At 47.8% G+C, this 13,536-nt stretch overlaps 1 protein-coding gene across 1 annotated transcript in view; it reads right to left on the reverse strand.

The window, feature by feature from the left end:
• Positions 1–13,536, reverse strand: part of DYNC1H1 (dynein cytoplasmic 1 heavy chain 1) — a 2,031,190-nt gene that overhangs the window by 945,129 nt on the left and 1,072,525 nt on the right. The window contains exon 53 of the mRNA XM_069637760.1: positions 10,412–10,529. Within this exon, the coding sequence (XP_069493861.1) occupies positions 10,412–10,529 (118 nt within the window). The remainder of the gene's footprint in view (positions 1–10,411; positions 10,530–13,536) is intronic.

The raw sequence follows: 13,536 nt of genomic DNA on the forward strand, positions 1-13,536 counted from the left end.
GCGGCAAACTAGGTTCGCCTTCTTTGTTCACTGTCTTTTGGTGGGCTTCTACGCAGAAGCCCACCACCAGGCGTCTGGGTGTCTAGGTGAATGTGAGGGAGGGGTGTAGTCACCCCCTGCACAGGGTATCCTAGGAAACCCAAGTCGCACTTTGCCATGATTGGCTGAGGTGTTTGTCCAGGTTGGACAACCCCCCTGCTGGGTGATTGACAGCCAGGCTGTGTGAATGGAGGTTTTGCGCATAAAAGGCAGGTCTCTTGGGTTAGAAGTCAGCGAGTCACCACTGGAGCTACAAGGAACCGAAGAGAAGCAGAGAGAAGGACGGCTACTGCAACTACCCCGTCCCGGTGAAGCCCTGCTGCAGTCCTGAGCCATCTTCCCTTCAACGACTAAGAAGATCCAGTCCGGAGTCTTCTTCCCTTGAGCTTGGTGGGGATAACCAGCTCATCTTCCACAGCCAGAGGATCCTCTCCCTTGGTCGATATCGGTGCACGTTGCTGTAGTGTTCTACTCGCGGAAACTGGGTGAACCCTTTTCTTCATCTCCAAGGCTTGCCCTTGTCTTCCCTCCTTCTTATAACTTTTGCTTCTGAACATTGACAATATCGAAGTACTTTTGGCTACGTTGAATCGTGAACTGTCTGACTGTGTGATCTTCAGCAACAGGCCCCTGGTGTCACTTGACCCTGGCTCTTGGCCTTTGACTTTTGAACTACTGTCCGAGTGTTTCTCGATTCTGTCTGCCTAAGCAAAGTATTGCCTGTGATTTTTGCCTCCAACTCCCTCTGGGTATCTCAGGTGCCAAGTGTGTTTTTGCCCCGGTAGCATTTCATGCTACAGATACGCGTTTAGTTATTAGACCGAACTTTCAAAAAGTGATCGCAATCGTATTCACGGTAACATGTTTTGTTCATAACACCGGTTCATTCAAACACAGGGTAGTTACCTTGAGACTTACTCTACAAAGTGAATTTGTTAGTTGTAGTATATTTAACGTGTGGTTTTTGTTTAAGTTTGATAGAAGTGTTGTGTTTATAACGAATGGTTTAAAAATAAATGTACTTATATTTTTCTGCCTGAAACCTTGAGTCAGTGTTTGCTTGAGTCACAGTAATTGTGGCCCCTTGGTGTAATCTCTGCTACTGCTCATATACTCTTGAGATAAGCCTGGCTGCACCGCCACTGCTACCACTCTGACATAGCGGTACAGGCTTGTACCAAAGGTAAAACTTGTATTGCCACCTGTAGTCTTAATTGTGTGTAGTGGTCCCTAAGGGCACTGCACAGGATTCTGCCTAACAGTGATGCCAACAGGGAGGCGGTTCCATAGTCTTGGGGCGTAGGCAGGGAAGGCTTCTTTTCTGGTCCTTTCGATTTTTGCAGCAGTGGATTTCAAGTCTGCACGTGTCCTAGCTTCTGGTGGTACGCCGTCTGCCGTAGATGCAGAGTTTCTCCTTGAGGTAGCCGAGAGACATGAGGGTGACTGCCTGATAGATGATGCAGCAAGACTAGAAGGGGATTTGGCGCGCAGTGGGAGCTAGTGAAGGCCGATGAGGGCCAAGGTGATGTGGTTGTATCTGAGTAGACCCTTGATGAGGTGAGCGGCCGCGTGTAGGACAATTCTCAGTGGCACAAGGTAAGATGACGGGAGGCCTTTGAGGAGTGCATTGCCCCTATCCAGGTGGGATAGGACCAGTGCTTGAACAGTGGATCTAAAGCTGTCTGGAGGAAGGAAAGGCTCGACTTTTCACAGGAGGGAGAGCTCATGCCAAGCAGTCCGAGTTTTCTTAGCTATGTGTGTCTTGAAGAAGAGGTGTTTGTCGATGTGGAACCCCAGGGACTTGGCGCAGGAGGTGAGCTCGGGTGTTAAGCCCTCAGAGTTCATGGTTGATCGCCAGGTCGGAATGTTCGGTGATGAGGAGTGGGAATTCGGTCCTGGAGGGGTTGAGTTTTAAGTATGCACTGGACATCCAAGACTGGATCAGCGAGAGGCAGGTTTTGAGCCTATGGATGTTGGAGTCAATCTTGAGGTATAGCTGTGTGTCGTCAGCGTATTGGTGGATGTGGATGTTGTGTGTGGCTAGCATGGCTCCGAGCGGCTCCATGTATAAATTGCAAATCACTGGAGAGGGGATGGAACCCTGCAGGGTTCCACAGGTGACTGGTAGCATTGGCGATCTAGACTTCAGACCTAAACTGCTGCCTTGTGTCCCTTTTTTGAGTCCTTTAACTAGGTCTCCAACTTTGTGTTAACTCTGCTAGTACCTTGTCCTAGAGACTGAAAGTATCCACAGGAACTTTTGTTCTGCTGCTTCGTAAGACTTTGTACCCTATCCATACTGACTTTTGCATATATTTAGGAATCGAACTTTGAAAGATTTAGTTTGCTAAGAAACCGCTTCTAGAATGTTAAACTCTTCTACTGTATGACTAAGGAACAAGTTACTTACCTGTAACTGTTGTTCTCCAGCATGGGTCTGGCATGGATGCACATGCTCATGAATAAAGAATACATAGCGGTACACACATGCACAACCACGGGAGGTGGCAAGGCTCAACATTAAGCATATCTTACCTACTCACCAGGCTCAACTTCAAGCGGACAGGTTCCGCAGCACTGCTTGTCCGACTCTGGACTGCTCCCTGGAATCCCTGTCGACACAGTAGAACCTTGTGAAGGTGTGAGTCGACCACCACGTAGCAGCCCTGCAGATGTCAAGCAGGGGCACAAAAGACAGGAACACTGTATTTGCAGCGATCGCTCTGGTCGAAAGGGCTCTCGGACGACCAGGAAACGGTTGGTTTGCCAACCGGTGACAATGGGTGATGCAGCCGGAGAGCCACCTGGAAATGGAAGCCTTGGCGAGGGCCTTCCCATGGTTCACAGGGCCAAGGTTCACAAAAAGTTGCAACGTCTTCCGGAAACTCTTTGTGCGGTCCACATAGAACTTCAGCGCTATAGCCACATCCAGGGAGTGCAAAGTCCTCTCAGCTGGTGATGAAGGCGTCGGGAAGAATACAGTTAACACCAAGGGGTTTAGAGGAACGTTCGACGGCACCTTGGGCATGAAGGAGGGGTGCGTCCGTAGCACCACCCTTGTCTCGTGGAACGTGAAATAAGGTGGTTTACAAGAGAGGGCCTGGATCTCTCCCACTCGTCGTGCGGAGGTGATGGCCACAAGAATTGTTTTCCATGATAAAATTGTCAGTAGCACCGCATGCATAGGCTCGAATGGAGGTCCCATGGGCCTAGAAAGCACCACATTGAGCTCCCACGCTGGGGCCGGAGCCTTCACCGGCGGGAACGAGCAAAATAGTCCAATGACTAACTCCTTGACCAATCGATGCGACCATAAGGAAGATCGTCCTGGAGATCTGATGTAGCGGGAGATAGTCGCCAGATGAACTTTAATGGAAGCATGGGCCAGTCTTGCCTTGGCCAACAACAACAAATATAGAAGCACCTGCAGAGCAGTGACTCGTAGAGAGTCGATCTTCTGAGTACGGCACCAAACGGCGAACCTGTTCCACTTGTGCCCGTAGCATTTGAGAGTAGATCAAGCTCTGGCCTTGGCAAGCACCTCCTTACAATCTGCTGGGAGATCATATCCCCTAAACTCTAGTGCTGTAGGAGCCAGCCTTCAGGTTCAGCGATCCTGGGTCGTGGTGTAGAATCGCACCTCCTTCCCTGGCGAGAAGATCTGCGACAGCCGGAAGTTGACTGGAGGGGACGCCAACATGTCCAAAAGTTCCGGGTACCATATCTGTCTCGGCAACGCCACTGCGACGAGGATCTCACTGCACCGTGACCGTCTGAGTTGATTGACTAGTCGAAGAAGCAACAGCGACGGAGGGAACGCATACAGAAACAGCCCGTCCCAGGGGAAAGAACGCGTCCCTCATGCTCTCCGGCTGGGGAAACCTGCTGGCGAACCTCCAGCTCATGGTGTTCGTCGCCCGCCATCGCAAACAGATTGATCTGGGGATTGCCCCATCTGCGGAATAGGTGATCCACTTGGTCCTGCCGAAGTTCCCACTTGTGGCAAGAGCGCAACTCCCTGCTGAGGGAGTCAGCGACTGTGTTCTTCAGTCCTGCCAGATGAAACTGGATGAGGAAAATCCTCTGGGCTACGGCCCAGTGCCAAAGGTCCTGCGCCTCTTTGGAGAGTGCTGGGGATCTGGTGCCCCTCTGCTTCCTGATGTAAAACATTGTGGTAGTATTGTCCATGAAAACCCGCACCACCTTGCCCTTGAGGGACAGCAGGAAGGACATGAGGGCCCAAAATACTACTCGCAGCTCCAGCACGTTGATGTGCAACGTCTTCTCCTCTGCCAGGTACAGGCCTCTTGCGTGAAGCCTTCCGGTGTGAGCACCGCAACCTTCCAGTGAAGTGTCTGTCGTGACCGTCTCCTGGTACGGCGGGGCCTGGAAATCTGCGCCTCCGGACAGATGTGAGTGGACTCCCCACCATCATATCGTCGAGCTTGATCTTGTCCTGGAAGCTTCCTGACACTTATATCCAAAGTCCGTCGAGGAACTCCTGTAGTGCACACATCCGCAGCCTGTATAGTCGGATGAGGTAAATGCATGACATCATGCCGAGCAGAGACTTGATGGATCTCCCCGTAGCGACCTTTAGGGCCAACAGCCGTTGCACCTTGCCCAAAATGGCTGCTATCCTTTCCTCCGACGGAGACCCCAGGCACGACACTGTGTTGAGTCGGGATCCCAGAAACAGCACATCCTGCGAGGGAGTCAAGCAGGACTTTGCATAATTCACTGAGAACCCCAAATCTGTCAGGAGTTGGACAGTCCTCGCTGTGTTTTCGACGGCGATGTCCTTTGAGCTTGCCGGATGAGCCAGTCGTTCAGGTAGGGGTATACGTGGATCCCTCGTAGACGCAGATGCGCCGCCACCAGCGCCAGGCACTTGGTGAAAACTCATGGCGCCGACTTCAATCCGAATCCGAAGGGAAGGGCCTTGAACTGTTAATGTTGCCCTTGAACCACCGAAGCACAGGAACTTGCAGTGGCCCTTGTGGATGGGGATGTGAAAATAGGCATCTTCCAAGTCCACCGACGATAGAAACCCCTCCCTATTCTAGCTGTCCTAGCACGTGCTGAAGAGTCACCATCCAGAACTTTTGAGACTTTATGTACTTTTTCAGATGGCGGAGGTCTAGGATGGGCCTCCAACCGCCGGTCTTCTTTATGACTAGAAAGTAACGAGAGTACACTGCGGAGCACCAGAGCTTCTTTGGGACGAGTTCTATCGAACCCTGTTTTAGCATGGCCCACACCTCCATCAGACACTGAGGGATGTGGTTTTCCTGCCGGGCCACTGGTGGTATATGGGGACACTTACGTTAGAACTTCAGGGTGTGTGCGTGGGCGAGAGCATCCAACACCCAGTGGTCGGTGGAGATGGTCTTCCACGCTCTGATGAAGTTCGTCAGCCGAACTCTCACCGGGGTGCACGGGTGGGGGCCCGACGCCACGGACAGTTCAATCCGTGCTGCCTTGGGGGCCTGGACGAAGACGGCTTCCTCCGTCAGATTTGGCACGGCCCCTGTAGGTCTCCTGGGCCGACGAGCGAGTGGGTTGACGGTAGGACGAAGCATCTCCACCGAATCCTTTGGAACAACCTTGGGATTTTCCACCAAAAGTCAGAAAGGACGGCTGTAGCTGTTGAAGCGTGCCCAATGCACGAGCCGTCTGTGTCCGCCTTGATGGCCTGAAGAGAGTCGTCCACGGTCTTCCCGAACAAATTGTCCCCGTCTAAGGGCATGTCCAACACCTTCGACTGGACATCCTGGCAAAAATGTGTGGCCCTCAGCCAGCACCGCTGACGTAGGCAAACGCTGTTGCTGGCAGAACCCTGTGTCGGCGATGTCCGTGGCCACTGTAATGGTGTGGTCCGATGCCATCTCGCCTTCCTGTAGAATCTCCAAAGCTTCCGCCCTCTTGTCGTCAGGAAGGAAGTCCAGAATGGGAGCGATCGTGAACCAAAGCTCCCCGTCGTAACGTGCTACAATGGCGAGGGCGTTGGCGGTCTTGATGGTAGTCGCTGCCAGCGTGATAACTCTTCGCCCCATGGCACCCAGCTTCTTCCCCTCACTGTCCGGGGGGTGGGGTGGGGAGACCGCCGAAGAGGAGGATCCCGGAAGACTACTTCTTGGCTGCCGCCGAAACCAGACAGTCGGAGACGGTTGGGACCGTAAGCACTTGGGCGCTGAGTCTGGCACCCGGTATTTCTTCTCAAAATGGTCCCTCTTCGCCGGGGCCGAGGAAGGGTTCTTCATGAGGGACTACCCCTCGTCCCAATGTCATCCAAGAGCGGTATCGAAAGAACGGTCTTCCTCTTCGCCTTGCAGCGCTGGTATAGGAAACCCTCTTTCTTCTTGTCCTCAGGGACAAGCTGGAACAGCTTCGAGGCACTGGAGATCATGCGTGGAACAAGCCCATCTCGTCGGGTGGCGAAGATCTGGGAGACAGAGACGGTAGATCCCCCAATCCACAGTCGTCCTCGGTGCCAGTGCCCGTCGTCGCTGTGGCAGGATCAGTCTCATCCCTCAGAGGAGGGGTCGGGGGGAGAGGGGTGGCAATGAGGCGGAGGGTGTTCTCTCCTCTTCTTGGATGGTGGTTCCCCTGATGGTACCGGTGCCGAAGGAGGGGGCACAAGAGGCATCCTCGTCCGGATCTCAGAGCATAGTGTATGCAAAGCAGCGAGAATGTCCACAGAAATCTCTCAAGGTGGCTAAGGTGGCAGTGGCCTTGCTGCTCCTTGTCTGTCTCCTCGTCGTCACCTTCATCCCCCTCGTCGGGATCCTTGCCGTAGGGCCTGCTCTCGACGCATCGCTCCTCCTGGAAGGTCTGGAGGTTGGTGAGCTCCTCCTCTGAGGAGATATATGTGCCCTCGAGAGCTACCGTGTCTCCCCCCCCCTTTTCTGCGACCAAGGGAGACGGTTTAGGTGAAATAATAGGCATCATCTTCTCCGGCATCTTTTCGATGCGCTGAAAAGAGGACTCCATCCTGGCCGGCAGGGATACTCTTGTCTTTGGGGTCGTGCCCTGCTGATCTGCCACAGCGGCCTTCGCGAGGGATGCCACCACTCCTTTGACGGAAGGTTGGGCCTTCGTCTGATGTACCTGAGCCTTCACGGCCTTGGTAAAGTCTGCGACCTTCGCCTTAGAGGGGGGGGTTAGAGCCCCGCTCCCCCTTGGGTCTTCTCCGGAGGGCCTGAATGGGTCTTCTCCAAGAGTTTGCCTGGATGGTCCAATTCCTCTTCTTTGAAGATCCTGAGCGTTGACTCGTGATCGAAGCCGCCGGAGACGCTGTATTCGCCCTGGCTGCCGCAGAGCCCGTCGCAACGGCGCTCCCGGTGGCAGTGGACTCGCTGTGCTTAGCCTTATGTTGGACCCCCGCGGGAGGGGTGCCCTCAAAGGTCGTAGAAGACCGCTCAACTTTCTTATTCTGGGAAAGGGTGGCATGCTGCCGTGACTCACCCAGAGCAGGGGCTTGGCCTGCAGCCACTCATTGAGAAGACTGCACCGATCATTCAGCGTGCGGGACACCATATCCTGACAAGATGCACAGTCATCCTCCACGTGCGTCAGACCAAAGTGCAGGCAGTAAAGGCACTGGGAATGTCCGTCGTCTGAAAAGATTCCACAAGCTGCAGCCGGGGCAAATCTTGAAAAGAGGCACCAAGTCCTTCTCATCAGCCATGTCCACGCGGCGTAGGCCTTGAAGCTTTTGGAATCCTCCAAGAAGAAAACGCAATGAAATTTGCCCTTGAGAGGCGCTGAAGAATCCAAAAAACATGTTGCTGTTAATCCGAGGGTGGATTGATGGAGCTTGAGGCTCTATTGACCAAAGAAATAGAGCAACTCTCTTCGAAAAATTGCAAAATGCAGTCAAAGCTCAGGAGCTATAGCAGGAGGACTCCCAACACATGAACGTGCGGTAAAAATCTGAAGATGGCTGACAGAGGAGGGGCTTAGGTAGAGGGCAGTCATTGGCTGGGGGCAGTATGACCCAGAGACCAGTGATTGGTTGTTAGGAGACAGTTCAGAAGTGAAACTGAAACTGATTTTTTCTTTACCAAGGATTCCCAGCCTGATGACAGGGAATATTCATGACCATGTGAATCCATGCCAGACCCCATGCTGGAGAACCAACCCTTTTCCTTCCTAAAAGACTTTATCTTATGTGGTTTTGATAACTAAATACAATTACTGTATATCTTTGTCTTTGCATAAGTGCACGGTCGTACCGATAATACGGTAGAACTGTCATAAGTGGCAAACTCTAACAATTGTACCGTGAGCAACTACCAACTAAGCAGTGGTCTTTGAAAAGTGTTTATAAGTATTCCTATGTATGTTGGTTAAGTGATCTAAGTATTTTAAGACAATTCTTGTGTACTAACCGGGCTCGGTATGCTTAACTACAGCTCACATCGTCCTCCTATGATAAGCCTGACTGCTCTGCCACTCTACCAAGGTTCCTTGAGTAGTAAAAGCTTATACAAAAAGTTGGGGACCTGTAAACCAAAGGCGTAGTTTTATGTAGTCTTACTGCAAGTGGACTTTAGGAAAACTCCCCTAACAAAGCCTAAGCCAAAATGTTATAGGGAACTATAACTCTAAACACAACTATGGAGAGACATAAAAAGGTCACCCATAAAAAGAGTAAGAGACTAGGTGGACAGGGGAAAAAGATTACCACTTACCTAGGGACAAGTCAAAATCATTACCAAGTCCAAGCGAAAGGTTCTGGGGTTGACACAGGTCAGGAAGAATATTCACATGTATGAAAATCTTACCCAGCAAACTGATAAGCCAAACCCACAGAGGCTGATGAGCATCTGTCTGCTAGCTACCCATCATACACTACGCACCATTCAAACTTAGGGACAGCCTTCCGATCCATGACCCACCCGACTGTGCCTTTCCGCTACGCGCCAATAGGCCTTAGGGCGAACGTGTGTTTTAGAAATCTGTTAACATAACCTTCACCAGGTACTACTGCATAGATGCAAAAAAAGAGAAATCTCAAAAATGGGGAGACGCTTTACCAGGAGGGAATCCTGCGTCCTAATCTATGCACAGCATGTGTATCTAAAACTTTTTAAACTGCAAAAGTTATACCTTAGTTACTATTAATAGTTTTGCAGCTCGTATTTTTATTTTTAATATTCCCATGCACCCACTCTCACCACAGAGGGAACTGAACTAAAGACGTGTACAGTTGTGGGTATGTGTGCATCACAGTTTTGCAGTGTACTCGTTGTCAAGCCAATATGATCTCAGAAGTTAGTGTGGAATAAAATAATTAAAATGTTCGTAGCAAAGAATACAAAAATATAATTATAGTTTGAAGAGAAGAAACAATTTACACAAGAACTTCATGTAGTTACATACAGGTGATAACAATCTGCAGAGGTCGCAGGCTAAAAGGAGCATTGTGGGTAGCATGTGCCCATAGTACATGGGCACTATTACAACAACAGTCCCTTTCAATGCTTAACTTTCATAAACAAGTTGTAATATTCCAGAGCAAATGAATATACATAGTGTGTGAACTAAACTGATTCACAAACTAAAAAAAACAGAAACTTGTCAGTTTATACTAAACTATATACTTAACTAAGAAGTCTCGTAATTACACGTTTATTCTAATCTTCCAGCTCACTAAAAATAGGATAACATAGCAAAAACACTGATATTAGAAAATGACCAAAGTACCAGGACCTTTACACGTTTACGGATTCTTCACCAGGCATTACACTACGAGTGTAACATTACACGACGCCACGCCTTTTAGAAGTATCTAGGATTGTTGCAGGACTCCAGGTTCATATCTACGAATTTGCTTCCAGAAAGCACAACTCCTTACACTCCAAAATTCAAATTTACCATCAAGTCACCGATCTTAGCCAACCATTGCAAATAAATATCAAATATTACAACTATGGAAGGTTTCATCCACCCAATAATTTAAATCATTTTAGGAATATTTCTATTGATACCAATTTTCAAGATTTTCCAACTTAATGTGGTATTCTGTTTGAACCGCAAATTATCAAAATATTGACTAATCCTGTTGGGATTTCTGAATGACCCAAAAATATGCATTTTATCTCCAATGAAATTCATTAAAAGTACATTATTCTCATCCACCTTGCTGATATCCTGAACAATGAGCTTGATTTTCAGTAACTTTGAGCCCGATTTCATATTTTATTAATCGGGTGAAAGTAACACTAAATAAGCACCTGCGTGTAAGGCATATAATCCGTAGCCTCATTTATCCCACTGTTCTATTAAAAGAGTGAAACATATGGAGTACCAAGTGCAGCAATAGTTACAATACAAGTTCTGTAAATAATAAAACTTAAGAAATTACCTGTGCGATTGCCCATTTAACCATAGGGCCACAAGCCAAAGAAGCTCTGTTCACAAGCTCGTAATTGTAACTTGGATTGGACATGTAGTTTTTCTTCATTTTCTCTCGGATAGCATCACTACCAAATAGAAAGATATTCAATTAAGACAAGAAAAAAAAAAAAATGAAATAAACAGTTTTTTTAAACATCTTAATAGCGTCACTATATGTAAGCGTTCTGTAAAAGCATATGTTGCACAAACGCAGTTTTATGTTCTATATTTTTGAATGATCAATTAGTCCATAACACCACGAGACAGATATTTCAAGGCATGTTTTTTATTCTAGTGTTCTCACCAAACACAAGCTTTTTCACCATTGACAAGTAGCTTAATATCTCCACAAAAATCCATTTGTGCCCTCCTATATCTTTTGAAAGTGAACAGGATCGATTGGATCGTTCTTTGTCCACTTAAGCAGCCATGCGAGTCAACATTTCGACTAGGAAGATTCAAAGCCACTAATAGCAACCAATCAATTTTGGCACAGATGAAAATCATTTCCTGGGCACCCATCCACCAAGAACTGTGTGTACAGTGGATTAAGGAGATCGGGAACTTAGCCACCCTACTGTCAACAAAAAGTAAGGTAAGCATATCTGCAACATGTTAAAGAAATATTACTAGTACAAAGATTCAAAATGCAGTACCATACACACATTGGCAGGGAGCTTAGAAAAAAATCAACCTTTAGTGTAAGGCATGGTTTACCACAATGTTAGACCAAGCGTGTCTTCGTAAAGTGGCAGAGCAGCCTGAAAACACACTTCGGAGGGGCAAACTATGCTTTATAAAGCCACTAGCAGACAAAGGAATTTCTAGAGTGAACCTACTGGAAAGAATACGCTTTAGTAGAAGTAAGGAGTGTACATTTACGCATAAGTACACACATATGCACAAGTAATATTAAAACAGTAAAATGCTCTATACAACATACAAAGCACCTTTAAAGTCAGTAATAAAAAACAAGTATGCATGTTTGTACATGATTACACATTTTGAGAGGGCTAAATGAAAAGTAGTGATTTTTTATATAGAACTATATACATAAAAAAGGACTTGGATAGTTACCAAAACCCAACTGAGTACAAAGGAGTAGTAAATGGATTAAACCAATTCAAATTTAAAAGCAGTAGGATGGAGAATATACAGTTTCGTACAATTTGAATAACTTTTGAAAAACCTTCAAACGAGTGAGAAGAGCTAGTTACTTACCGACTGTAACGTTCTTTCGATTGGATGTTCCTCCCACGTATTCCTCATCTTAGATATTCATATCTTGAGCTTTGGGGCTTAGGAAAAAATGTTTCCACACCAGAGAGCGCTTTGCTCGATGTTGCGGCGTCAATGTCCCTTGAGAGCTGCCGTAGAGTGTCAATGTCATCCGCAGTATAAATGGCTTGAACCGCGCCCATTGGCTTCAGTTCTATTTTTTCGATATTCCCAATTGATGAGCTGATAAGGCATACCCCTTAGACCGTAAGCTCTCAAGGAACATTGAGTGTAAAATACGTAAACTGTACAGCGGGGTGGGTTGGGAGGGTCGATGAGGAATACGTGGGAGGAACATCCTATCGAAAGAAAGTTACAGTTGGTAACTAACTAGTTCTACTCACTCACTCACAATGGATTGTGTCCTCTCACGTATTCCTCATCTTAGATAGACTCCCAAAGCAGTGAAAATTTGGAGGAGGGAGTACTAATAAATTCTACTCATGGACCGTATAAAGAACAGCCTTAGCAAAAAGACTCCCTAGTGTTTCACAAAAGTGTGCATTGACGACCAGGTGGCCGCTGCACAAATATCTTGCACCGAGACACCCCTTTGAAGAGCCGGTGAAGTCGCCATGCCCCTAGTAGAATGAGCCCTTAGCCCATCTGGAGGTTCTTTACCTGCCAATCTGTAACACTCTCCAATTGCTGGAATTATCCATCTGGATAAGGTCTGTTTCATTACTGCCAGGCCCAATTTGTTGCCGGTGTATCCAATTAAATGTTGGTCACTTTGCCGAAATTTAGATAGTCTAGAAATATAAAAGCTATGGGTCCAGCCTGCGTAGCCTTTCTTCCTCCTTACTTGCATGAGGGGGAGGGTAGAAAGATGGCAATGTGATTTTTTGAGACAAGTGAAAGTCAGAGACTATTTTTGTTAGAAATGAAGGCTTGACTTCAGTATAACTTTGTCTTTATGAAAGATTGTGGGAGGAGGCTTGCAAGGGAGAGCCTGTAATTCACTCACCCTGTGGGCTGATGTAATAGCCACTAGTAGGATTGTCTTCAAAGTGAGAAGCCTTAGCGGACAAGAGTACAAAGGCTCGAAAGGGATGCATGTAAGGAATTTTAATACTAAATTTAGATCCCAAACAGGAACTTGAAAAGGGACTGGAGGGTACACGTTAGTGAGACCCTCTATGAATTGCACAATCAATGGAATTTTAAAGTAAGATAACTCTTCTGAAGCACGCTTAAAAATAGAAAGCGCAGCTAAATGACATGCATTACTCACCGTATTAGCATTTCTGATGATTGTATCTGCTTAGATTCACATGCTGTGCATATGGTCCGACATCCAGTGGTAACCGCAGAGTATTGCATCTTGTCTTTCGGGGACCGAAAGGGGACGTCGGCATAGGCGTGTCTGTAACACTATCCCTATCGTGACGTGTGTAGTACCCAAAATCCCTCACACGCCGAGGTCCCTCCAATTGTATTTTTTCTGGCATGAGGGAGCCCAAGGCTAAAGTGAGTGAGTACATAAAGAGAAAGTAGTAAGACGTCTATGTTCCTTCCACCCCGAGCGGGGAGGTAGGGAGGGTGCATGTGAATCTAAGCAGATACAATCATCAGAAATGCTATTACGGTGAGTAATGCACGTCTTCTGATGCTTGGTAATCTGCTTAGAATCACATGCTGTGCATAGACTAGCGAGCAGTACCCGGAGTTGGAGGTGGGTTGTGAGAAGGAACAGTAGAGAAAAGATGTCCTAGTACTGCTTGTCCCACCTGAGAATCAGACCTATAATGAGTGTCTAGGCAATAGTTATTTGTAAAGGTGTCCACAGAACTCCAGGTTGCTGCTTTGCAAATG

The sequence above is a fragment of the Ambystoma mexicanum genome, chromosome 14 (assembly GCF_040938575.1).
Source record: "Ambystoma mexicanum isolate Mex_15411 chromosome 14, UKY_AmexF1_1, whole genome shotgun sequence".
NCBI classification, from domain to species: domain Eukaryota; kingdom Metazoa; phylum Chordata; class Amphibia; order Caudata; family Ambystomatidae; genus Ambystoma; species Ambystoma mexicanum.